The following is a 27,267-nucleotide window of genomic DNA, read 5'->3' on the forward strand; positions in this document are numbered from 1 at the left end:
TTGATCAGTATTTCATTTAGATCTAGTTTTAGCTTAAAGTTGGCACCTTTTGTACTAATCTTGATCATTATGAGTATGGAGTTCTTCAAGATGTTTGAGTTGTCCTTTCAGATGTTATAGGGTGTGTTAAGCCATAAAAATAAGATTTGGGGCATTAGTTTCTCTCCATGCATGATGTAGGTTGTCTTAATGATTTAAGAAGTTAGAGTTTTGGTGTTGGGCACTGAATAGCCATATAAGATCATAAAGTTGGAAACTTTATGATTAAGGGCATATTTTTAGGTCTAGATCTGAAGTTTTGACAAAAGAGCTTAAGGATTACGCTCTTAATGGAATGGATGAGTGGCAACCACGTACATTAGGAGTACTAAAGGTTATGTTGGGAGTATGTGTCAGCTCATCGACTATGGTCAATCATGTAGTACGCCCCGACTATGTCCAAGCATGTAGTACGCCCCACGTACATATTGAGTATGCCCATCGTACTTATTGAGTTGACACGGTTGAATCAGTTAACTTTGACCTAGATCTTGACCAAAGTTTGACATATGGGTATTTAAGGTATTTTAATCTGTACTTTGAGATTGTGTCACTAAATTTATAAAGGTGACTGGTAGAGTTAATTTCGGAGCAGTGAGCTATTCAGTTTTCTCATCTGTCTATGAGGTGAGTTTTCTCACTATTTCCATGGGTTGAAGTGTAACAAGCCAAATTTTTCCAAATAAAAATTCCATTTTTAGGTCAACAAAAACCTTCCTTTAAGTATGAAAATTCAATAACAACTGTGTAACAGCCCGGAATCTCAGGTATTGTTTAAATTGTGTTTTTGGGGTGTTTTAAGAGGGGACTCGGCGAGTTGGAGCCAGACTCGCCGAGTAGGATCGCAGACCTGGTCGCGGGTTCGCGACTGGACTCGACGAGTCCAGATATGGACTCGGCGAGTCTGCGCTGTTTAGCGAAAACCCTAGCCGTTTAGATTTGGGATGTATAAAAGGGACTTATTGGCCGTCATTGTTCGTTTTAGCCTTCTGAGAAGAACCCTAAATCGATTGTGTGCATCTAGAGCAAGGTTAAAGGCCATTGGTGATTTTGAAGGAGTTGTTGTGCAAGGAAGAGAAGGGCTTGGCTAAAGGAACAGCAAGGGAATCACGTTCTGAGGATTGGGGACACAGAGAGTACATCATCCAGGTAAGAATTCGAGTATGCTCTGCTATGGTGATGTGTTTAGAGGATTAGGGTTTATGGAACCCTTTTGTGGATAGATTGAATGTTACCCTAGTCCCCCAAACGATTGTAACCCCGTGTTGGGACCTTTGGAGGTCCAGAATGTCCCATGTCTATGCATTCCAGGAATTGATGAAGGTTTTTGATTGAAATCCTTATGCCTTAGGTCAACATGTAAATTATAAGTCTTGGGGTGTAGCATGAACACCTAAATGAAGACCTTACGTGATGGACCAGTCTAGGAGGACCAGACCTATGAATGGTCAGAACAATTCTGACCTTAGGAAACAGTTTGATCGACTGCATGGCATGGACTCGCCGAGTCCGATGAACAGACTCGGCGACTAGCTTGGAGAATAACTGGGACTCGTCGAGCTGTTCTTCAGACTCGGCGAGTGGAGTCGGGGTGGCCCCGCGATTCTTCCAGGAGTAACTCGTCGGGTCAAGGAGGATACTCGACGAGTAGAAGGGAATCTTAGAGGATTGGAGGACGACTAGACTCGCCGAGTCCGGTCGAGTTGACCGTGGACCGTTGACCAAAGTTGACCTATGTGTGATTTCTTAGGGTCAGTTAACTTGGAAGATAAAAGTGTTAATAAGGGATATATGATATTATAGGGAGTTTGTAGCTCGGCGGATCGAGTACGAGTGATTTCAGGAGTTGCTAGCTTTCAGTATCCACGAGGTGAGTCTTCTCACTATACTGTACCCGGAAGGGTTTGACTGTGTGACCGGAAGGTCGGATATGATATGTGATATATGTGCTATATGTGGTAAGTTAATTGTTATGCGTGCTGTGTATGTTTATATGGGCCGGAAGGCAATATGTTATGGGCCGGAAGGCAATATGTTATGGGCCGGAAGGCGATTATGTTATGGGCCGGAAGGCGTTGTGTTGTGGACCGGAAGGTCAGGGCCTGGAAAGGCGTATATGTGTAAGTTGTATATTGGGGAACTCACTAAGCATTTATGCTTACAGTTGTTATGTATGTGTTTCAGGTACTAGCGAGGACCGTGGGAAGGCGCCGGCGTGATGCGTACACACTGATTGATGTTTTGAGATCTTGGGAATTCTATGATTTGTATTTCGACTTAACACTTGGAAGGGTTTGACTGTGTGACCGGAAGGTCGGATATGGTATGTGATATATGTGCTATATGTGGTAAGTTAATTGTTATGCGTGCTGTGTATGTTTATATGGGCCGGAAGGCAATATGTTATGGGCCGGAAGGCGATTATGTTATGGGCTGGAAGGCGTTGTGTTGTGGACCGGAAGGTCAGGGCCTGGAAAGGCGTATATGTGTAAGTTGTATATTGGGGAACTCACTAAGCATTTATGCTTACAGTTGTTATGTATGTGTTTCAGGTACTAGCGAGGACCGTAGGAAGGCGCCGGCGTGATGCGTACACACTGATTGATGTTTTGAGATCTTGGGAATTCTATGATTTGTATTTCGACTTAACACTTGGAATAATTATATTTAGTTTGAATAAAAATATTCTATTTGTTTAAAATGAATTTTTTTTTGAAAATTTGCGTTGTTACAATTGGTATCAGAGCCTTGGTTTGACGGATTCGGGTGCACCTTCGTGTGTAACTGAACTCAAACCGAGGATTTGAGGAAAACTTTTTAAAAAAAAATAAAGGCATAAACTTTTATAAATGATATTGTGGTAAACAAGAAAGAAGCAGTGTGTACGATCAGTCAGCGCCCGAACGGTAAAGATCCCCAGAATACCTTACAATGTTATGTTATGAGATGAATTATGATATGAATTGCTATGCATGCTAGAAGACTAGGTATTCATGATAGGACTAGAGTGGCCTGATTTGTGATGCCTTAGTCTAGGGAGTTGTCGATATGGGATACTTGATTGCGTGCAGGTAGATAGTGCATATCAAAAGTAGAATACTCACTATTCGGGGTTTGGGGAGGAAGATTTGGGACGAATGTTGATACGGTGTGGTCGGTAGTATTGGGCCTGTACTACCGAAGACACCGGGTTGGTGGGAGACCCAAGTAAGAATCCCTGGATATCGGAGACTGAGTAGGGTTGCGTTATCGAGTGCGATTGTACTTGATGGAGTCTCTGATAGTTTTATGTTGTATTTCAGAGACATCATTGTTAGACCACGCCACGGGGCGAGTTCGAGCGGTGTGAGTGACGAGGAGATTCGTCAGCTGATTCAGGAGGAGGTAGCTGCAGCGATCCGGGCTGAGATCCCGGAGATGTTTGGGTCTATTAAGACCACCCTGATGGAGATATTTGAGGAGCGGTACGCCGCACTGACTGAAGCTGCAGCCGCTGCCGCTACCGCAGCTGTGGCCGCTGCCAGACCACAGGGGGGTGACTCATTGCTATTCTGGGAATTCAGCAACACGAAACCACCTGAGTTCGATGGGACGCAGGATCTGATTGCTGCGATGAGGTGGATCGCTGATATTGAGGGGTGCTTCTACACTTGTTCATGCCCGGAGCACCTGAGGGTACGGTTCGCTTTGAACCAGCTCCGTCTGGGAGCGAAGGATTGGTGGAAGCTCGTGACAGCGAACTTCACTTTGGCGGAGATTACAGCAGTGACATGGGAGAGGTTTACTGCCATGTTCAGGGACGAGTACGTTCCCCCAGTGGAGAGGGAAGGATTGGTTCAGGAGTTCTTAACCCTTAAGCAGGGTACTGATTCGGTTGCGGTGGTCACGCGGAAGTTTCATGAGAGGGCGATGTTCTGCCCCGAGCTGGTGTCCACAGAGCAGTCGCGGATGAGCCGGTACTTGGGTGTTTTGAGCAGGGATATCCGGGAGTTTGTGTCGAACTCCACCTATCATACTTTTGCTGAGCTTCAGGCGAATGCCAGGAAGTGCGAGATCGAGTTGGAGACCCAGGCCAGGGAGGAGGCCGAGTCTCAGCAGGTGGACCGGCGGCCGGCTCAGTCTCAGCTGGCAGCTAAGCGGACCAAGTCCGCCGATTCGAGGACGGGAGGTCCGAAGGGCCGCACTTCCGGAAAGTGCGGCAAGGGTCACGATGGGGCGTGTCGAGCTGGTGTTTGCTACAAGTGTGGAAAGGAGGGACACATCGCCAGGGATTGCCCTAAGGGGTTTATGGTTTGCTTTCATTGCAACCAGACAGGCCATCGGAAGGCCGAGTGCCCTCAACTTCGTCAGGGATCTACACCTACTTCCAGGACTACTGAGACTCGACCGGCGAAGGTCGAGGCCCCGAGGGCTCGCGGGAGAGCCTTTCAGCTGACTGCGGAGGAGGTCCGCGCTGTGCCCGATGTTGTGGCAGGTATGCTGTAATTCACGTATTTATTTAAAGTCGAAATGTTATGCTTATGTTATTATATGTGTAGGTACTTTTCTTGTGAACTTTGTGCCTGCTCTAGTGTTATTTGACTCGGGTGCGAGTAGGTCCTTTGTATCCTTAGCTTTTAGTCAGCATATCAGCATTAGTCGTGAGTCGTTAAGTCGGCCTCTGAGAGTTTCTATAGCGGCCGAGAGAGTGATTTGTGCCACGGAGGTTCTTCGAGGATGCGTGCTGGAGATTTTTGGGGTTGAATTTCCAATTGACCTGATTCCTATTGCGATGGGTGATGTCTGTGTCATCGTGGGCATGGACTGGTTGAGTCGATTTAGCGCTGTCATCGACTGTGAGCGTCAGCTGGTGACTATACGAGACCCTAGTGGGGGAGTTCTTACGGTGTACGGCGAGGGTACCCATTCGGGATCAGCTTTTTGTTCGGCCGCTAGGGCGAGGCAATGTCTACAGTAGGGATGTAAGGGTTTTGTGGCGTATGTGATGGATACGCGGGAGGCTTCCGAGAGACCGAGGTCAGTGGAGGAGGTCCCAGTGGTGCGTGAGTTTCCAGATGTTTTTCCCGAGGAGCTGCCGGGAGTACCTCCTGCGAGGCAAGTAGAGTTTGGTATCGATCTGATTCCGGGGGCCGCACCTATTGCGAAGGTGCCTTATCGTCTCGCACCTCCAGAGATGCAAGAGCTGTCCTCACAACTCCAGGAGTTGCTGGGGAAGGGATTCATTCGGCCGAGCAGCTCGCCGTGGGGAGCACCTATTCTGTTCGTCAAGAAGAAGGATGGTTCACACCGGATGTGCATTGATTACCGGGAGTTGAACAAATTGACGGTCAAGAACCGTTACCCGTTACCGAGGATCGATGATTTATTCGATCAGTTGCAAGGGGCATCTTGGTTTTCCAAGATCGATCTAAGGTCAGGGTACCATCAGGTGAGAGTGCGGGATGAGGACGTCCAGAAGACAGCATTTAGGACGCGATATGGGCATTATGAGTTTGTGGTGATGCCTTTCGGGCTCACCAATGCCCCGGCTGTGTTCATGGACCTCATGAACAGGGTATGCAGGTCGATGTTGGATCGGTCAGTGATTGTATTAATCGACGACATCCTAGTGTATTCGAGATCTAGAGAGCAGCATGAGGAACATTTGCGGGAGGTCCTTGAGGTATTGAGGTCGAAGAAGCTCTATGCAAAGTTCTCCAAATGTGACTTCTGGTCGAGGGAGGTCCAATTTCTAGGACATGTTGTTAATCAGGAAGGGATATTGGTCGATCCGGCCAAGGTTGAGGCTGTGATGAGTTGGGAGGTGCCGAAGTCACCCTCGGAGATCAAGAGTTTCCTTGGGTTGGCAGGGTACTATCGAAGATTTATTAAGGACTTCTTCAAGATCGCAGTGCCGCTCACCAGATTGACCCGGAAGGGTGTTGCATTCTCATGGGGACCCGAGCAACAGACTTCCTTTGAGACACTTCGCCAGAGACTGTGCGAAGCCCCGGTATTAGCTCTCCCGGAAGGGATGGAAGATTTTGTTGTATATTGCAACGCATCGATTTCGGGACTGGGTGCAGTATTGATGCAGAGAGATCATGTGATAGCTTATGCATCGAGGCAGCTGAAGCCTCATGAGGCGAGATATCCCACGCATGATTTAGAGTTGGGGGTAGTAGTGTTCGCTCTCAAGATTTGGCGTCACTACCTGTATGGGGTTCGATGTACGATATACACGGACCATAAGAGTTTGAAGTATTTGATGGATCAGCCCAACCTAAATATGCGTCAGAGGAGGTGGTTGGATGTGGTCAAGGATTATGATTGTGAAATCCTGTACCACCCGGGCAAAGCTAATGTGGTAGCCGATGCATTGAGCCGCAGGGCGGAGAGCACTCCATTGCGAGATGTATGTCTGAGACTGACTGTGATGACTCCAATATTGGATGCTATTCGTGGGGCACAGACCGAGGCTGTGAGACCTGAGGTGCAGAAGAAAGAGCGGGTTGTTGGGTTAATTTCAGAGTTCGTTAAGGATGGACGAGGACTTCTGACGTTTCAGGGTCGGATTTGGGTACCGTTCGTGGGCGGTACGCGTATTACTTTGATGGAAGAGGCTCATAGATCGAAATTCTCGATCCATCCCGGTGCTACGAAGATGTATTTGGATTTGAGGAAGGAATATTGGTGGCCCTGTATGAAGAGAGACGTCGCCTGGTTCATTGAGAGGTGCTTGACCTACCGTAGAGTTAAGGCCGAGCACCAGAGACCGCATGGCAAGTTACAGCCATTGGAGATTCCTGAGTGGAAGTGGGAATAGATCACTATGGATTTCATCACCAAATTGCCGAGAACTGCCAGGGGAGTCGATGCAATTTGGGTGATTGTGGATAGGTTGACGAAGAGTGCACACTTCCTTGCCATCAGCGAGAGTTCATCAGCGGAGAAGTTGGTGGAGTTATATGTGAGAGAAGTAGTATCTCGGCATGGAGTGTCGATCTCGATTGTTTCGGACTGTGATGTACGCTTCACTTCCAGGTTCTGGAAGAAATTCCATGAGGAGCTGGGTACTAAACTGCATTTTAGTACCGCATACCATCCCCAGACAGACGGTCAGAGCGAGCGGACGATTCAGACGCTGGAGGACATGCTTCGAGCGTGTGTGTTAGATTTCGGGGGTAGTTGGGATGCGTATTTACCCTTGGCAGAGTTTTCCTACAACAACAGCCATCATTCGAGCATTGGTATGCCACCTTTTGAGTTGTTGTATGGTAGGAGGTGTCGGACCCCCATTTGTTGGGGAGAGGTGGGACAGAGAGTGATGGGCAGTACAGAGATCGTGCTTCAGACGATAGAGCAGATTCAGCAGGTTAGGCAGAGGTTATCAACCGCTCAGATCCGACAGAAGAGTTATGCGGACAGATGTTGATCCGAACTTAAATTTCAAGTCGGCGACTTCGTTCTCCTGAAGGTCTCTCCTTGGAAAGGAGTAATTCGATTCAGGAAGAGGGGCAAGCTGGGACCCCGGTATATTGGGCCATTTCGCATGATCGCAAGGATAGGCCGGGTAGCCTATCATTTGGAATTGCCAGCAGAGTTGGGACAAATCCACGACACTTTTCATGTGTCACAATTGAGGAAGTGCATAGCCGATGAGTCGGCAGTGGTCCCATTAGAGGATATTCAGGTGGATGCGAGTCTGAATTATGTTGAGAGACCAGTGGCCATCAGGGATCGGAAGATCAAGGTTCTGAGGAACAAGGAGGTACCTCTGGTGTTGGTTCAGTAGCAACACCGGAAAGGATCGGAAATGACTTAGGAGCCGGAACGTGAGATACGGGAGCAGCATCCGGAACTATTTTCAGAGCGAGACTTCGAGGGCGAAGTCTAATCCTAGTGGGGGAGAATTGTAACAGCCCGGAATCTCAGGTATTGTTTAAATTGTGTTTTTGGGGTGTTTTAAGAGGGGACTCGGCGAGTTGGAGCCAGACTCGCCGAGTAGGATCGCAGACCTGGTCGCGGGTTCGCGACTGGACTCGACGAGTCCAGATATGGAGCTGTTTAGCGAAAACCCTAGCCGTTCAGATTTGGGATGTATAAAAGGGACTTATTGGCCGTCATTGTTCGTTTTAGCCTTCTGAGAAGAACCCTAAATCGATTGTGTGCATCTAGAGCAAGGTTAAAGGCCATTGGTGATTTTGAAGGAGTTGTTGTGCAAGGAAGAGAAGGGCTTGGCTAAAGGAACAACAAGGGAATCACGTTCTGAGGATTGGGGACACAAAGAGTACATCATCCAGGTAAGAATTCGAGTATGCTCTGCTATGGTGATGTGTTTAGAGGATTAGGGTTTATGGAACCCTTTTGTGGATAGATTGAATGTTACCCTAGTCCCCCAAACGATTGTAACCCCGTGTTGGGACCTTTGGAGGTCCAGAATGTCCCATGTCTGTGCATTCCGGGAATTGATGAAGGTTTTGGATTGAAATCCTTATGCCTTAGGTCAACATGTAAATTATAAGTCTTGGGGTGTAGCATGAACACCTAAATGAAGACCTTACGTGATGGACCAGTCTAGGAGGACCAGACCTATGAATGGTCAGAACAATTCTGACCTTAGGAAACAGTTTGATCGACTGCATGGCATGGACTCGCCGAGTCCGATGAACAGACTCGGCGAGTAGCTTGGAGAATAACTGGGACTCGTCAAGCTGTTCTTCAGACTCGGAGTGGAGTCGGGGTGGCCCTGCGATTCTTCCAGGAGTAACTCATCGGGTCAAGGAGGATACTCGACGAGTAGAAGGGAATCTTAGAGGATTGGAGGACGACTAGACTCGCCGAGTCCGGTCGAGTTGACCGTGGACCGTTGACCAGAGTTGACCTATGTGTGATTTCTTAGGGTCAGTTAACTTGGAAGATAAAAGTGTTAATAAGGGATATATGATATTATAGGGAGTTTGTAGCTCGGTGGATCGAGTACGAGTGATTTCAGGAGTTGCTAGCTTTCAGTATCCACGAGGTGAGTCTTCTCACTATACTGTACCTGGAAGGGTTTGACTGTGTGACCGGAAGGTCGGATATGATATGTGATATATGTGCTATATGTGGTAAGTTAATTGTTATGCGTGCTGTGTATGTTTATATGGGCCGGAAGGCAATATGTTATGGGCCGGAAGGCAATATGTTATGGGCCGGAAGGCGATTATGTTATGGGCCGGAAGGCGTTGTGTTGTGGACCGGAAGGTCAGGGCCTGGAAAGGCGTATATGTGTAAGTTGTATATTGGGGAACTCACTAAGCATTTATGCTTACAGTTGTTATGTATGTGTTTCAGGTACTACCGAGGACCGTGGGAAGGCGCCGGCATGATGCGTACACACTGATTGATGTTTTGAGATCTTGGGAATTCTATGATTTGTATTTCGACTTAACACTTGGAATAATTATATTTAGTTTGAATAAAAATATTCTATTTGTTTAAAATGAAAATTTTGTTTGAAAATTTGCGTTGTTACAAACTGCTTTCAAAATTCATAACATCAAACATTTTATTCAATATATTAGAGTGTCCTGAAATAAAATCGCCAGAGAGAGTGCATGCCACGCCATCAAGCCGGGCTTAATGAGTTCCCTAGAGAATACCCCTACACAATCTACATAATCGCATAGTCTATAATACCTCTATAAGCTACACATAATATAGAATCCATGCATACAACATATATGGATGCCATGAAAACCTTCCAAGATCTTATACCAAGTGCCACTGGAACCCCCAAGTGGTCTTAACTATCTGCCATGGGAACCCCCACATGCTATTTACTAGCCGCCATTGGAACCCCCATGTGGTCTTGGCTGCCTGCCATGGGAACCTCCCCACGGTCTTCACTAACCATAGAATTAACATACGAGCGAAACATGTAACATACTAAGAAGCCATGGAAACCCTCCAAGGACTTATACCAAATGCCATAGGAACCTCCTCATGGTCTTAACCTACTGCCACGGGTACCCTTCGGGGACTTCTAAACAAATGTCATACCAACATATCACATAATTAACTAATAATCTATATATCATGAAATGGGCCTGCCTTGGTGCCTTGGACCCATTGGTATGGTGAAAGACTCACCTATCAAGAAATGTTGAGCTGATAAGATAAGTCCCAACTTGCAGTTCCAACTCAAATGTCTACAACCATCATGTGAATAACTTGTCAAAATTGTGAAACACCAAAAATACCTTCAAAGTCAAACTTGGTCAACCACGGTCAAAGTCAAAGTCAACAGTCCATGTTGACCCCAACCCGTTGAGTACATCTAGCAAGTCGTCGAGTTCCTTCAGTGTCCAAAAGACCAAAAACTCTAATAAACTCGTCGAGTCATCTCACCCACTCACCGAGTTCACTCAGAATCCAGAAAGTAGGATAATTTGATCCAACTCGTCTAGTGGGCTAAGTAACTCATCGACTTCCTTCGACCTTTTTCATATTCAGACCTTTCTAGTCGAATCCATGTCCTAAACTATAGATTTGGTCCCCTAGGTTTAAGATACCACGTAAAGTTGCTACCTTTACGTTCATGCATGGCATCCAAGGGGTTAAAACACTCATATAAAGCTTAATAAGGAGTTTAGGGCATGAGGACGGGCCATAGCTTAATAAAGATGACAACTTTACGTCCAAAGAGGCCATAGGGAGTCCATATCTAAAGTCATGTCCTCATGAAGATCTCAAACCTGAGAGTGGCTCCATTTTGCCTAGAAATGACCATACTCTTGCATTTGGGAAGATCTAAGAAATGGAAAGACAAGGTAAAGACTTTTTACCTCCAAATGGTTGTTAACACAGAGTAGATGTCGGATCTACAGCCTCTCCCTTTGCTCTAACTTCTTCAAGTTCCAAATCCCTTCAGAACAACACCAAAATTACTCTCAAAGGCTCACACACACACACACACACACTCAAGAAGGCACAAGGCTCGAATTAGCATTTCTCTGGGATGCAAAGATGATGAGGGAGGCGACAATGAAATTTTTTTATATAGGGCACAAAGCCCTAAAAATTAGGGTTTTCCTTTCCAGCACCTACTCATCAAATTGGGCCTTCCAACTCATCTAGGAGAACCTCCATCCCGCATTCATAATGATTCTTACTCGATGAGTTGGAGCTCCCCAACTCGTCGAGTCCCAGTCTAAAAACCTAAAATTTAGAAAAATAAATGATACCTGGAACAAGTGTTACATAAAGGCACAAATGTTGACCCATTATTGTGTTATTTAGGATGATAGCTATTATGTGGCTTACATGAGTTTGTATGATGGGTTGAAATAAACCAAAGGGCAGGGCCCACTATCGTATGTTTGGGTTGAAAGAGATCCCACGACATGGCCCATTATTGTATGATTAGGTTGAAAAGATACCCCATGGCGGGGCCTATATGTGTTGATCGGGGTGATATACACCCCAGGGGCAAGGCCTATATATGTATATTAGGTTGGTTATACCCCATGGTTGAGCCAAGTTGCATGTTTTGGTATGTGGTACTTTGAGGAACTTACTAAGCTTTGTGCTTACAATTTATGTTATGGTTTCAGGTACTTTCAGTTTGAAAGGGAAGGACCCGACGTGATGACACAACCTCCTCCCCTTATGATTTCCGCATTCTGAATAATTATACTATGATGTTTTGAATATTATGATTTGGTATTTGATTATGAAACAATTGATGAATGATATGATAGTCTTCGAATGAAATTTTTTTGTTTTTTTGTATCCTTACATTGTTGATGATTAGAGTCGTCATACTTGTTTATCTTCATAAAAGTTCAACCCATACGCGTTTATCTTTACACTATGTTAAAACCCGTGGAACACATGGGTGTTATTTTTAAATAGAATTAAAAATTTAATTATGTAACAAAATGATATATCATTAATTTAGAAAACCTATGAACTGTAACATTGTATTTTTTTTAATAACTTTGTTATTTGTAAGTATTTAATTACACACTAATTTGGTGAGATTGATAGAAATTGTTGATGAATTGGTCGGTTTATTTCAAAACTTTATCTTGATTTACTATGTGATGTGTTTCTTCTTTAGGTTTTCTGACCATAACCTTGAAATCCATGCGATGTTGGTGTTTTCGTTAGGATATGTTCACTATTTTTAGTAACTTTTTAAATGATAAGTTTTTAATTACAAATGGAGATTTTTAAAACCCTTATTTTTTGTGCATGATTGTTGTTGAACATATGAAGATGATGACGAAACCACAAGGAAGCGCGTGGGAAGAAAATACGTTTGTTGGCTAAAACATCTCTTTTTCCATTTTAAGTTACCAACCAAAAAATCTTTAACTCCACTGTCTCGATGAGTCCTCATTGTCATTGTAGGAGATTATCAATAAATAAACTAATATGATGAATAAAATGTGATTTGCTAAAAATAACTAAAAGATGATACAAAAACGTTGGATATAAATTGCGAAAAACTTCCTTATAAACAATATTGGAAGTTTTATTTGTGAGTCTATCATCTTTATCTAAAATTAAAATTTTTAATCCCTCTCTGGTTTGAACTCTAGATAATACAACATACAATTGCCCATGTGAAAAAACTGGATGTTTGAGAAACAAACCAACATTCGACAACAATTGTCCTTAACTCTTATTAATAGTCATTGCAAAACATACGGCCAAAGGAAACTGTCTTCTTTTGAATTTGAAGGGATTTTTTTTGTAATGGACTTAAGACATTCTTGGAATAAAAGTCTGATTTCCAATATTAGTTCCAGATATTACACATGCCTCAATAACACGTTTCCCAATGATATCTCCTGTAGTCTTGTGCCGTTACATAAGCCGTTTTTCTGATCTATATTTCTCAGTAACATTACTGGAACACCAATTTTTAAAATTAACATATGATTTGGTATACTGGATACTTTGAGACCATTTAATACATCAAGCGAGTATAAATTTGCATCAAACTGATCATGGACAAATTCAGACGGACATATGCTATCTAAACTTAAATATTCAACCTCATCTCCTAGAAACTTCTTAAGCAAGCGGTCGTTTATTTCTTGAACAACTTCATTCTTTTTGTAACGACCCAATTTTCAAAGTAAAATTTTCATTTTAGAATAAGCAAACATGATGTCATACATTAAGAAATTCAGTTATATATGTTTTCAAAACATAAGTCAAATACAACTTATATTCCAAACATCAGAGTGTCCCAAAAAGTCTGTGAGAGAGTGCACGCCGCGCCATCACGCCTTGCCCATGGAATCTGAAGTACCTGAAACCATAAACAAACATGTAAGCACGAAGCTTAGTGATTTCCCCAAAGCATACCCCACACACAAACCACATAACATGCAAGGTATAAAAGCTACCTTTACCACATACACATATCAATCAGCTATAAAGCTACCTCTACCACATATTACATATCACTTAGCTATAAAGCTACCTCTACCGCATAACACATATAAATTAGATGTAAAGATATCTCTACCATTAGCCACGAGGCTATCTCTAACCTTAGCAATATAGGCTATCTTTACCATTAGCCATACAAGCTATCTCTACCATTAGTTGTAAAAGCTATCTCTACCACATATCAATGCATAACAATGCCACACACATCTAAACAACAAGTACACCAACTATCATAAAATGGGCCGAACTTGGTGTCATAGACCCATTGGTATGGTGAGAAGACTCACCTCAAATATAGAAGCTTCCTGAAGAAATTCTTAGTTGTTGCCCTGACCACTTCATGACCATCAATACCAAAACAATATACCCAATTAGCAATTAGGGCCCATACCATAATCCTTAATCCATGCGTAGGGGTAAAATAACCATTTTACCCCTGGCCCAGTATGATCCAAAACTATGGCCCAATCCTCAAAATAAAACCCAACACCATGTAGGCTTTCCAATCCCACTAGTGGTCCACCAATGGCCCAACATGCTCAATTGGGCCCAATCCCTTTAATGAGTCTTACCCTAGCCCAAACATATTCCTGGCCCAAAACATCTGACTCCTGATGGCCCACTGAAGCCCAAAGACCTAAAGTCCATTGCTTAGCCCAACCCGAGGCCCAAAACATTACAAGCCCAAAACTAATGAGTACGCAGGCATAATCTTATGTATGCTAAGCGTACTGACTGGAAGTGGTGTACTCGGTGCGTACTTGAATGCAGGCCCAACGTACTCCTCTGTTAAGCTACTTTTCCATTATGTGCTTAATACTAAGGGGATTTCCAGCATCAAACTTCAGATCTAGGTCCATTAAGACGTCTTAGGGCATAAAGTTGGAAACTTTTATTCCTTTGCATGCTCCATATGCTCTCAACAATCCATTAAGACCTTTCCAAGGGTCTTGATCCATGAATGAGGTTAGAATACTCATCAAGATTGCATTTTTATGAAGTAGATAGACCAAAGGACCTCAGATCTACTCTCTCTAAGCTCTAGAGTTGCTTAACTCCCAAGAGATAGTCCAAAAGCTCATAAAAACACCAAAAAGCCCTAGTCTAGATCTCAAGCTATAAGATAACAAGGTAGAAACTTTATACCTTCTAAGACTTGCAAATGAGCTGGAGAACCTAGATCCAAAAGCTCTTCCCTGATCAATGGAATTTCAAGATGATCACTCCTCTTCAAGAACACCAAAATGCACTCTAAGATGGCCTTACAAGCTTACACTCTCACTATTCGGGTTTAGGTTTCAAAGAGGGGTTTAAGGATGAGAAGGAGGTTGGCCCAAGAGGGTGTAATGTTCTTTATATAGTGTCACACCCTAAAATTTAGGGTTTAGTGACTCTGGGCATATGTTGGGCGTATGTTTCCAATCACCCGCAACCATTTACTCCATATACGATGGGCATACTCTCAAGCTGGCCACCTTGCATGCATGGGATCATCTTGTCACTAATTTTACATTAGGGGATAAAATCGACAATAAATACAAAGTGTCATAACTCCTTTATTCCAAGTTCAGTTCGACAAACTGTATATCCACGAAAAGGTGGCAGGAAGCCCTATGCTCCCCTCGACACCTCCAAGCCTAAAACCTTTTGGATAAATCCTGGGACCCATAAAAGACCGAATTGCCCCTACCCCTTTGGTTTCCGAGGCCCCAACCTAGTAATTTCAAACAAGGTGTTACAACTCTCCCTCACTTAAACTAGACTGCGTCCTTGAATTCATGCATTACCACCCTCGACATACCAAATTACCTGAGTACCATAGCCACAAACCCATGGATACTCCAATCTTCCCAAGGTAATCAAAACCAACCCTCGCGGGTACTAGAATCCAAAGATGAACGATTTCCTTGAAACCTAATCACGTCTATTCCATTTGAAGTCCAAAGTCTCGAGATGGTTTGTCTCCCTGACAAACTGCCACATCGAATCATCCTTAAGATGATTCCACGAGAGACCGACCTATATGGAATACTTCCCACTGGTGATATCATGAGGCTTCTTAAAGAACAAAAGTCACCGACCACTGCGACTACCGAATAAACCACAATTCCATTCACAGGTTCCAAATCATTGAATTCACTCCCATTTCTCTTGCTGCCATATGTCTACTTTCCTGAAGAACGGTCGGGACCTTCCTGGTCCCAACTTGCTTGCCAACTATCCGAAACACCGGACACCTTCCGGATTGCTAAGACAGAGACACATGCTTAGCAGTCCCACATGACCTATGAAGGACACCCCGCTTGGCAATAATTTCCCTAATGATGCCTCTTCTCTCAACTCCTTCAATCCTTGATCCATCCACTCATGACAAGCTAACAACCTGTCGCCATTGAATCCGACGCAATAAGGAATGCTACTAGAACAACTATAGACTTACATCATACCCGACCTCCCTTAATTTGACTTTTCCTAGGTTCAACATGTCGTGGTCCCATTACTGATGGAACCACTCGAGGTACATCATGATGGCTTACGCCATCATCGAATCACACCCATTTGTTACCCTAGTACACTACATATGATGCCCTTAGCATCCTTACACTCCCGAATCCCATCTCACGGAATCAAGATCCTAAACTGAATCTGCGCAAACCCTGATTCCGATTTCTTTCCAAACCGGGTCGATACTCTGCCACTCCCTTGGGATCCTTTATGCATCATAACCTCCGATTACCCTTACCCGACCGGTAATTAGGCATCCTTAGCCGAATTTCTAGATTACCAGCCTCACACCCTGCCCAACCACCAGGTTCCCAAGAGATCAAGTATCAGGACCACCCAGTTGTAGCCTTTCTGCGTCCTGCATCGCTTATCCACAAGATCCTACAACTTATGGTTCAAACCCATGCTTCAACAATCTTTACCAATTCCACTCCAAATTCCCATAAACATATGGGTTTCCTACATACATCCGATCGAATCATCATTACCTACCCTGATTCCGCCTAAGCAGTGGATTCCCCATGAATTTGCAAACTGGTCTACCCTGGTGTAAGCCATCTGAACAAATCCGTGAATGCTACAACTGCACACGTAGACTTACAACACTCCCCAATAAACTCAACTACTGACTGGACCCTACCTAGTCCCCTCCTCCAAATGTTGTTATATGGTTTCAAGAAGACGCGATCCAAAAGTTGGGGAGTTTCCCGAACTCCTATCCCTCTCTATCATATATTCAGTTGAACCCTAAGACCGCCTTTCCTCCCCCAACGGGGAGGTGAAACACATCCTCGTCTCACACTCGCTTCCATCCTAGATATCTGAGTGATTCTCCCCCACTTAGATTCAACTAGATCCGCTCGGCACATGAGTATTGAAGGATTTCCCAAACCCTCTCCCATCTAATTGACAATTTGCCGACAGCCGGTGACTAATAGTGCTAGGGCTCCAGGAAAAACCCTTCCAGACAACATGACTCCTAAAAACCAGCTAGCACTTCTCGAATCCCAACAATGCCAATAACTCTAGCTACTCGACCTGACACCACTCTCATGCCAATAACCAAGGTGCAATATGTAGATTGCTCTTTATCATGGCAACGATAATAAATTAACTAAACATCAATTTCAAAAGTAAAATATAATATATTTATTGACTATATAAATATAAAAACAAAAATATAAAAAATTGGTTTGTAAAATACTTGTTCGTCCTTTAAAATCAACTTAATGGAAAAAAATCATCTTTGTTATTGAACCATTTAAGGATCCATGACTTGATGAAACGAATTTTCAAAGTGAAATCATCATTTAGTACATCTAGTTAAATTATTTAAGTAAATTTTGTTGCGGTCATTACTTGCAGATGGTAGAACACATACAGATACAGATACACAAACATACATAGTTTAAGTCACACACATGCATATCTTTTTTTTTCCCTGAATTATACATGCAGATACACATATACTGATACATGAATTTCATTATCTATTGATTAAATGTATAATGAATAACGATGAGCATATTTCTTTTAAAGGTTTGACTTACATGTATTGAAAAAGCCTCCCGATTAGAATATCCATTTTCTTCTGCTCCTGCAGAATTGTGAACGATTGGAATTTGAAGAATCAACGCAATTTTGTGAGTATGTTAACCAATATAATAGATAAAAATCTCTATAAAATTTAGAGTTTTATGATAAATAAGACTGATCGGTTTCAGATAATAAGGTGTTTCAAATAATAAGGTTATATATTAATTCATGAGTTTCCTTGTTTAAAATACATGTAGGAAATAGATCAATAGATTTAATTTTTTTGTTTTTGAATTTTAAAAGATTACCGAATCTCCTTATTTAAATGGGTGATAATTTTCGTTCAAATGATATAATAGGAATTATTCAACGCATGAAGCAACTGTATACAGAAGATATTAAATCGAAGGAGAGGGCAGTATCGATGTTTCCGTTTGCTGAAAAGAGCAGAAAAAAAATAGATTGGATAGCCTTAAAGAATGTCACATGGCATTGAAATTTCTTATTTATTATAATACTAGGTGTGAGCCCCATGTATTACATGGGTGTATTTAAAACAATTAAATATGTATAAAGATTTGAGAATTTTGAATTTATAAGAAAAATGAAAAAAAAAATATTGAATTACGAAAATTAAAGTGTTTTTTTTTTCCTTTTAAATTTAAACAAATCATTTAAATAAAATAATCAAAGCAAATCAATGAGATTTTATTTTAAAATTTTGAAGTTATAAGGACAATGCATTAATGAAATTAATATGCATTTATTATTAAATTTAAATATCATATGGAATTTAATAAAATAGGAAAACCACAAAATTACATTTGGAATAAAAATTAATTCAATATAACTACAAAATGATATGTGGTAAAATGAATGAGAGTGTGAAAAATGACAAAAAAAACCTTCATTTATTAGAAAAGAGGGGAAAAAATTAAAGTGTTTTTTTTCTTTTAAATTTAAACAAATCATTTAAATAAAATAATCAAAGTAAATCAATGAGATTTTATTTTAAAATTTTGAAATTATAAGGACAATGCATTAATGAAATTAATATCTATTTATTATTAAATTTAAATATCATATGGAATTTAATAAAATATGAAAACCACAAAATTACATTTGGAATAAAAATTAATTTAATATAACTACAAAATGATATGTGGTAAAATGAATGAGAGTGTGAAAAATAACAAAAAAAACTTTCATTTATTAGAAAAGAGGGGATAAAATTCGTATTATGCTGCTAGTCGAATCAAGTATTATCAATATCAACCCCTATTTGTGTGATTGTAACATAAGGAAACACACATACACATCCACGTAATTTAATGAACATCCCAGAAGAATAATACAATCATTATGCTTACAAAAGTAGGTACGTAATCCACAAAAAATGTAAAATAGTAATTTTAATGTTTTATTTTTTTAATAACTAAATATACGTGTTCATGAAAGCCACACTCACAACGGCCAAGTGTCAAATTTGACACAATCACTGTGCCAATATTTAAAGGCCAGTTTAATTCTCAAACAATCATGTTGTTTCGAAGCCCATACTATCAATCTAACTACGCATTTATAATCAAAAGCTTTCAGAGATGTTGATGTGGGCCCGTATCATAAAGATAACTTGAAGGCCCAATCAATTCTTTTCTGTAAAGTGAGCGAGATTACTTGGTTACATTCTCACCATACACGTGTCCAACCGACATATGGCATGATGTCAGTGGATGAGATGTCTCTGGGAAAATGATTTAAAAGTCCAATCAAGATTTCAAACTGGTCAAAAAACGCTAATTATGTTTTGGCTTTCCAAAAAAATCAACGAACTTAACATTTTGTTTAAAAAGTCCAACTAAGTTACATTTTCCTAAAAGTCAAATAAGAGAAATAGATGATGTGGCTTATTACCTTATCGGAAAAATGACTTGTTAGACCAACAAAGTTTCCAAAACATTTAAAAAACTCCAATCATGTTTTGACTGTTCAAAAAAAACCCAATAAACTTAAACAAAACAAAATTTAGATTTTTTGAACGGTCTGGAACTTTGTTGAACTTTTTAAACAAAAAATTAAGTTCGTTGGATTATTTTGAACAGATAAAACATGATTGAGATTTTTTGAAGTTTGAAAACTTTATTGGATTTTTAAGTCATTTTCCCCTTCATTTATCGGAAGGGATTGACCATCTTCGTAATCCCAATTTGATGAGTTGGGCATTCGTATATAGATACGTGTTTAGAAAGGGCTCAGTTATGTATATTGTATATAATATTATATTATCATTATATGTCCTTATTTGTCTATTATAATGTGTTGATTCTAATACATAGAAGAATATATATATATATATATATATATATATATATATATATATATATATATATATATATATATATATATATATATATATATATATATATATAAAATAGTCGTTTACCATCGCTAAGTGTCGGGTGCGAACTGTTTTTCATAAATTATTTTTTGGATGTGATTAATTCAAACATAACCATTTGGTTATACCATATGCAAACTCATCATTGCTTGTGTTTTGTTTAAACATAAACAAAACAATATTGATAAGTAACATTCCTAACACTATTTAATTAAGTAAATTTTAGTCAAATGCCACCAACACATATGATTATTTTTTTTACATACGGGTACGTATAATTAACCGTGTCACATCATAAATCCAAAGCACACATAACGCTAAAATAAAATTGGTCCACATTTATTCTTTACAATTCACCAATAAACTCATTATTTAAAAAAATTACAAAAATACAAAATTGATAATCTCGTATGCAAAAAAAAGCAACATATAGAGTCCCACATTCAAACAACGTAAGATTTGGTATTTTATAAGCCACACACTTTATTTTTTTCAAATTAAAGCAATTAATCGATATACTTGAAACATTCCTATGTCATTATTATAAAAAGTTATGCCACATAATGATAAATAAGTGGGTAAATGTGAAAATAAAAGCTTCATTACAAATATGCCCACTTGATAATAACGATTTCCTTCAAAAAAAATATGCAAATTAATTTATTTTCTTCATTTTCATTGATTTTATATTTTGGCATTACTTGATACTTGAAGGTATTAAACACACATACTCAACACTCAACAGACACGCACATTGTTGAAATTAACCCATTTAACATGGTACAAAATAGAAAGAACAGAAGAAGCTTTGGGGCCAATTTTCTAACTTCTATTCAAGTGCTCTAGAAAACCAAATTGAAATACACATACTTATCAAACACACGTGTCAGATTCGTAACACATAGCAATGCACGTATATTTTTGAATGGTACTTTCCACGATATTTGAGTATATTTCACGAGTATATTGTCATAATAAGACAATTTTAACATATAATGTTATGGTTGAGTAGATTTTCAAAGTATATCACCATAATAGTAAAAATGGAAGTACAATGCTCTAGCAGAAAGAAATGAAAAAAGTTGCTATAATAGATAAACAATTAAAAGTAGATTGTTCTAATAAATAAAGAAATGAAAGATAGATGGTAAGGTATTTATAAATTAAGTCTTATTTATCCAAAACTAACCTCGGTCCCAATTTATTGCCAAACCAAGAATGCCAAATTGCTTTCACATTTAACAAATGATCTCGATCATAAGGCACGTCCAAGCATTAACATCTTGGTGACCCTCACCCTTTTAACCATTGATGTCAACTCCCGCATCAATCATCTAGCCCATAAAAACATCATTGACACCTGCAAAAAATAGTGATGTACTCTTATTTAAGTTTATTCTGTTGTAAAAAACAAACTAACAAACACGCAAGGAAACCGACAAATAATATTGAGAATTATATGTCGATTAGTTGCGAATAATAGATCCAATTATTATTATTATATTTACAGAGTTTCATCCAGAAACCAGATCTATCATTCTCGATTAGATCTGATTATAAGAAAAGTAGAAGAAGACTGTCCTGTTATTGGACGAATTAATCACAAGACAGAAAAGTAAAACCGACCTGTTGATTGCTGATCTTGATCTTGATGCAACTGCACGGATCAGACTCTTGTCCTTAAAGGTTTTTACTTCGCTTTTACTGGTTGTAAGCAACAGAGTAAAACCCCAGAATTTAATGCAGCTTGATCGATATTCCAACAACACTAGAAATCGACAAACGCAAAGCGACTACTTAGAAACTAGGAAAAAACGCAGACAGAGGGAGAGAGCTTTCAGATTTTCGAGAGGTGTTAATGCGGCTCCTAGGGAGCTGTATTTATAGGTATCGTAACCCTAGAAGGCATCAAACGGGCCCCCATAGGCCGGCCCCAGAAACCCTAGGGCGACAGCTTGCTCTCCAAGCAATCCGTTTCCTGATCCTTCTAGAATACCCTGACTTGGCCTCCACGAAGTCAACGACGGTCAACCATTTGACCGGATCAGTCAAACTGTCTTGATCCGAAATCATCAAAAAATAAAAGCTCCCTCAACTCCCGATGCGTTGTGCGAAGTGCAAAGTGCGCCTAAATCGCGCCATTTCGCGTACTCGCGGCGTCGGCTAGTGCTAGGCTAGACTAGGCACGCACGTGGGCTTGGCCCATTCCTTTGATCCACTAAATCCTTTGCAGGATTACTAAGGGAATAGGCTTATAAACCCACAAAAGTTTCTTCCCCTCACCAATGTGGGATACAAAGGAAATTGTCAACTTGCAATTTCTTTATATATAAAGTTCCAACAATCCCCCACCAACTTGGTAAGTTTCCTTTCACTCAGACAGATGATGTCACTCAGGTGTCACGAAGATTAAACCCTAGTTTAATGAGAACAAACAAGAGACCGATTCAATGGTATCCTTATAGGTTTAAACCATGAACCTAAATGACCTCTCCGGTTTACCCCCACACATCACAAGTCATATTTGTGTTCTCCCTGAGTGCTGTTATGGCCATACACTATAAATCCTTTTCATGACCCTCTAAAAGATAAACCACTAATCTTCACTTGAGGCGGCACCACCTCTAGATCATATAGGCAAAGTTTTACAACATCTTCGTTGCTTAGATGTCTCCAAAACTATGTTAAGAGTCGTAACTCAACCTCGTTCTCGGCAACGACGTACTATCCTACCTCACATGGATCTATCATGAATTAGGAGCACTAATGTCAAGTTGGGTTTCCATCACTAAACGATTATGTTGTGGTTTTAGACCCATGACTCTCGTGGTAGATGTAACCAAATCTCTCGTCAGAGGTTTGGTAAACGGATCTGCCAAGTTCCTACTTGTCTTGACATAGACAACCTTGATGGTACCACTTTCAATTAGTTGTCTCACAAAATTGTGTCGCAGACCTACATGTCTTGAATTCCCATTATATACCGCATTATATACTTTAGATAGTGTGGCCTCACTGTCATAGTACATGGGTATTGAAGGCATCGAAATATCCCACAAACGGATATCCATAAGTAGATCTCGAATCCACTCTGCCTCTTTGCCAGCTGCTGCTAAGGCAATTAGCTCTGCTTCCATCGTTGAATAAGCTATGCATGTCTGTTTCTTTCTCGCCCAAGAAATAACAACACCAGCTAGAGTATAAATCCAACCACTTGTTGATTTTGAATCACTAGTGTGATCAATCCAGCTGGCATCAGAATAACCTTCAAGTATTCCATTAGATGACGAATATGTCAACTCAAAAGTACTTGTCCTTTTCAGGTATCCTAGTACTCTACCCACTGCCTTCCAGTGCTTTGTCCCTGGATTAACCGTGTATTGACTCAATTTGCTTACAGCGAATGTGATGTTAGGTCGCGTGCAGTGAGTAGCATACATCATACTTCCTACTGCACTAGTATATTCCAGTTGAGCCACTGCTCGACCAGAATTCACCTTCAGTTTTACACTTGAATCAAAAAGGAGTATTGAATTCCTTAATGTTCAAATGTTGAAACTTTGTCAGAATTTTCTTTATGTAATGAGATTGACTCAGAGAAATCTGACCACCTGTCCTCTTCACCTTGATACCAAGAATAGTATCTACTTCTCCAAGATCTTTCATCTTAAAGTTCGAGGATAGGTATTTCTTCGTCTCAAGAATACCTTCTAGATGAGTGCTAATGATCAGCATATCATCAACACAAAGACATATAACTACTATATAAGTACTTGGTTCCTCCATAATGGGAGGAGGTGGGAGTATTTCTCGAGAGGTACTTGTAGGTGTTGTATGACTAGAGTTTTCTTCATCCTTAGAAAACTTGTCCTCAAAGAATTCCACATCTCTGGATTCCACAACAACACCTGAATCAATATCAAGTAACCAGTAAGCCTTGCTATTTTGAGCATATCCAATAAATATACTCTTATTAGCTCGTGCTCCCAATTTGGTTCACTTAGGATCGGGAGTCCGATAATAAGCAACACACCCCCATACTTTTAAATAGTCTAGGTTAGGGTTTCTACCTTTCCACAACTCATAAGGGCTTGTAGGAATCACACGACTAGTGATCCTATTGTGAACATAACAAGCAGTCAATAGTGCTTCCCCCCACATATTGTTTGGTTGACCCGATTGGTTCAACATATAGTTGACCATCTTACAAAGGGTTTGGTTCTTTCTTTCAGCCAAACCATTCTGTTAGGGAGTGTATGGTGATGTTCTCTCATGTTTGATTCCATTCTCTTTGCAGAATGTGTCAAACTCTTGGTTGAGATATTTTCCGCCTCTGTCCGAGCGAAGAATTTTGATGTGTCTTTCAAGTTGATTTTCGACCTCAGCCTTATATCGTTTAAATGCATCAAAAGCTTCATCTTTTGATCTCAGCAAATAAACATGTAGATATCTACTGAAGTCATCACAAAATGTGATGAAATACCTTTTTCCTCCTTGAGTAAGGATTCCATTTAACTCACATATATCAGAATGAATCAACTCAAGTACTGAAGTGTTTCTCTTAACTGATGGAAATGGTTTCTTAGTGAACTTTGATTTTACACATGTTTCACATTTTTCAAAATCTTTTGTTTCATATTTTAACATACCTTTAGTTTTCATTTTTTCAATGTTTTTAACACTAGTATGAGCTAAACGTTTATGCCATAAAGAAATTGAACAAACAATATAACAAGAAAAGTTCACTTCATTCACATTAGCAACCAATCCATCAATTACATCATTACCAACACTCGACACACTAGCAACACTAGAAACACCACTCTCAACACTAGGACCACTCATATTACCCTCATCACTAAGACACAAGCGATACATTCCTGAAGTGTTGTTCGCCCTCCCAACATATCTTCTGCCTTTAGTGATCACAAATTTGCCTCTCTCAAGAACCATCTTGAACCCACCCTTGTCAAACTTGTCCGTAAAAACCAAACCCTTCGAGATAGTAGGAACATGAAGAACATCTCGAAGAGTCACCCATTCACCACGTGTGAAATTCAACCGAACATCACCCCTTCCTAGAACTTCAGCTCTATGGCCATCAGCACAGACGACAACCGTCCCATAAGGCATGGGTTGGTAGGTGCGAAAGCTCTCTCGTTGCCCACAAACATGCACAGTGGCTCCAGTGTCCACGAACCAACCTCGAGCACAGATTGCTCGAGTAAGAGAGGAGATCATGAAAATCTCTCCAAGGTTCACATTAGCCACCATGTCAGTTACCTTCTCGACTGCATGTGCAACCGATACTGATTTCCGATCTTTGCATTCTATCGCATAGTGCCCAATCTCTCCGCAGACGTGGCAAGGACCGGCCTTTTTTGGCTTTGAGTTAGGATTCTGATGACCCGGTTTATTGAAGCTTTGTTTCTTGGGTCCAAAGTTCTTCTTGTTCTGTCCCCCAGATTTGTCTTTGTGGCTAGAACTCCCAGCTGACACATGATGCACACTTTGTCCAACTTTACCTTGCTTGTCCCTGATGCGAGTTTCCTCCTCAATGCGGAGGTGTTTCATCAGATCATCCAAGGAGTAGTCCTCAGATTTGTGCATCATTCTCTTAGAAAATTTTTTCCACGAGGGTGGTAGTTTTGCAATGATCGCACCAACCTGAAAGAGTTCTGGAAGAGAGATGGAGAGTGTGTTCAACTTGTTGACCATGAATTGGAGTTCATGCACTTGCTCCATAATTGGTTTGTCATCAACCATTTGAAACACAAGGTACTTGTTAGTACCTTCTTCATGTGCCTTATACTTGAGTTCCAACGCACTCCATAGCTCTTTTGGATCTTTAACCGGCGAGTAAAGATCATAGAGCCGATCAGATAGGGAATTCTTGATGTGACCCACATACAATTCCTCGGATTGTCTACGCAGAATCCTTTGTTTTTCCAGTTCTGTAATGATTAGGTCCATAGATTCCCCTTCCTTGGGAATTGGATCATCAGGAATTGGTGCCAGTTTTGGGTCCAACACAAAGGAGAGCTTCAAGACATGAAGCATGAACTTGATCTTTTCGGCCCAACGAGTGTAGTTCTGACCATCGAATTGGTCAAGTTTGGCAAACTCTTGGTTCATGAAGTGGAGGCTAGCAGTAGAGTCCATTAGTCTGTTGATTGATCACAATAAATAAAAACCTTTAAGATTGTTATAAAAAACAAACTAATAGACGCGCAAGGAAACCAACAAATAATATTGAGAATTATATGTCGATTAGTTGCGAATAATAGATCCAATTATTATTATTATATTTACCGAGTTTCGTCCAGAAACCAGATCTATCCTTCTCGATTAGATTTGATTATAAGAAAGGTAAAAGAAGACTGTCCTGTTATTGGACGAATTAATCACAGAACAGAAAAGTAAAACCGACCTGTTGATTGCTGATCTTGATCTTGATGCAACTGCATGGATCAGACTCCTGTCCTTAAAGGTTTTTACTTCGCTTTTACTGGCTGTAAGCAACAAAGTAAAACCCCAGGATTTAATGCAGCTTGATTGATATTCCAACAATACTGGAAATCGATAAACACAAAGCGACTACTTGGAAACTAGGAAAAAATGCAGAGAGATGGAGAGAGATTTCAGATATTTGAGAGGTGTTAATGCGGCTCCTAGGAAGTTGTATTTATTGGTATCGTAACCCTAGAAGGCATCAAACGGCCCCCATAGGCCGGCCCCAGAAACCCTAGGGCGACAGCTTGCTCTTCAAGCAAGGCGTTTCCTGATCCTTCTAGAATACCCTGACTTGGCCTCCATGAAGTCAACGGCGGTCAACCATTTGACCAGATCGGTCAAACTGGCTTGATCCGAACTTGTCAAAAAATAAAAGCTCATCAGCTCCCAACGACCGATGCGTCGTGTGAAGTGCGCCTAAATCGCGCCATTTCACGCACTCAAGGCTTCAGCTAGTGCTAGGCTAGGCGTGCGCGTGGGCTTGGCCCATTCCTTTGATCCACTAAAGCCTTTGAAGGCTTACCAAGGGAATAGGCTTATAAACCCACAAAAGTTTCTTCCCCCCCACCAATATGGGATACAAAGGAAATTGGCAACTTGCAATTCCTTATATATAAAGTTCCAACATATTCTTCTTATCCAAAGACCAAAACTCCCTCATTATATAAAAAAAATGTAAATACATTTTATATAATTTCAGCAATGCTTCTGTATAAATTCAGGAACCAAAATTGTAATTTCAGTTTTGAATCTATGGATTAAAACCATAATTTACACTATTACATAATAAAGTCAGCATTCCTTGATTCAGAGCTATTAAGACATGGACCAAACCTATCATTTCA

The 27,267-nt window shown here is 40.7% G+C and overlaps 1 protein-coding gene across 1 annotated transcript; it reads right to left on the reverse strand.

The window, feature by feature from the left end:
• Positions 1-22,656: 22,656 nt before the first annotated feature.
• LOC145045179 (uncharacterized) lies at positions 22,657-26,071 on the reverse strand. The gene is made up of 4 exons (XM_078993524.1): positions 24,643-26,071; positions 24,393-24,534; positions 23,534-23,849; positions 22,657-23,406 (listed from the first exon to the last, which is right to left on the reverse strand). The coding sequence occupies exons 1-4, from the start codon at positions 26,069-26,071 to the stop codon at positions 22,657-22,659; spliced, it is 2,637 nt and encodes an 878-aa protein (XP_078849650.1).
• Positions 26,072-27,267: the final 1,196 nt, after the last annotated feature.

This window comes from Lactuca saligna, chromosome 5 (assembly GCF_052625555.1).
Source record: "Lactuca saligna cultivar CGN05327 chromosome 5, ASM5262555v1, whole genome shotgun sequence".
Classification (NCBI taxonomy): Eukaryota; Viridiplantae; Streptophyta; class Magnoliopsida; order Asterales; family Asteraceae; genus Lactuca; species Lactuca saligna.

Bases quoted from the DNA above. Each gene is read 5' to 3' on its own strand.
- LOC145045179 (XM_078993524.1), bottom strand. From the start codon at position 26,071: ATGGACTCTACTGCTAGCCTCCACTTCATGAACCAAGAGTTTGCCAAA. The intron at 23,850-24,392 runs GTATTTCATCAC...TGCTCAAAATAG, and splicing joins CTTACTCAAGGAGGAAAAAG to CAAGGCTTACTGGTTACTTG. The intron at 23,407-23,533 runs GTGAAGAGGACA...GTAAAACTGAAG, and splicing joins ATACTATTCTTGGTATCAAG to GTGAATTCTGGTCGAGCAGT.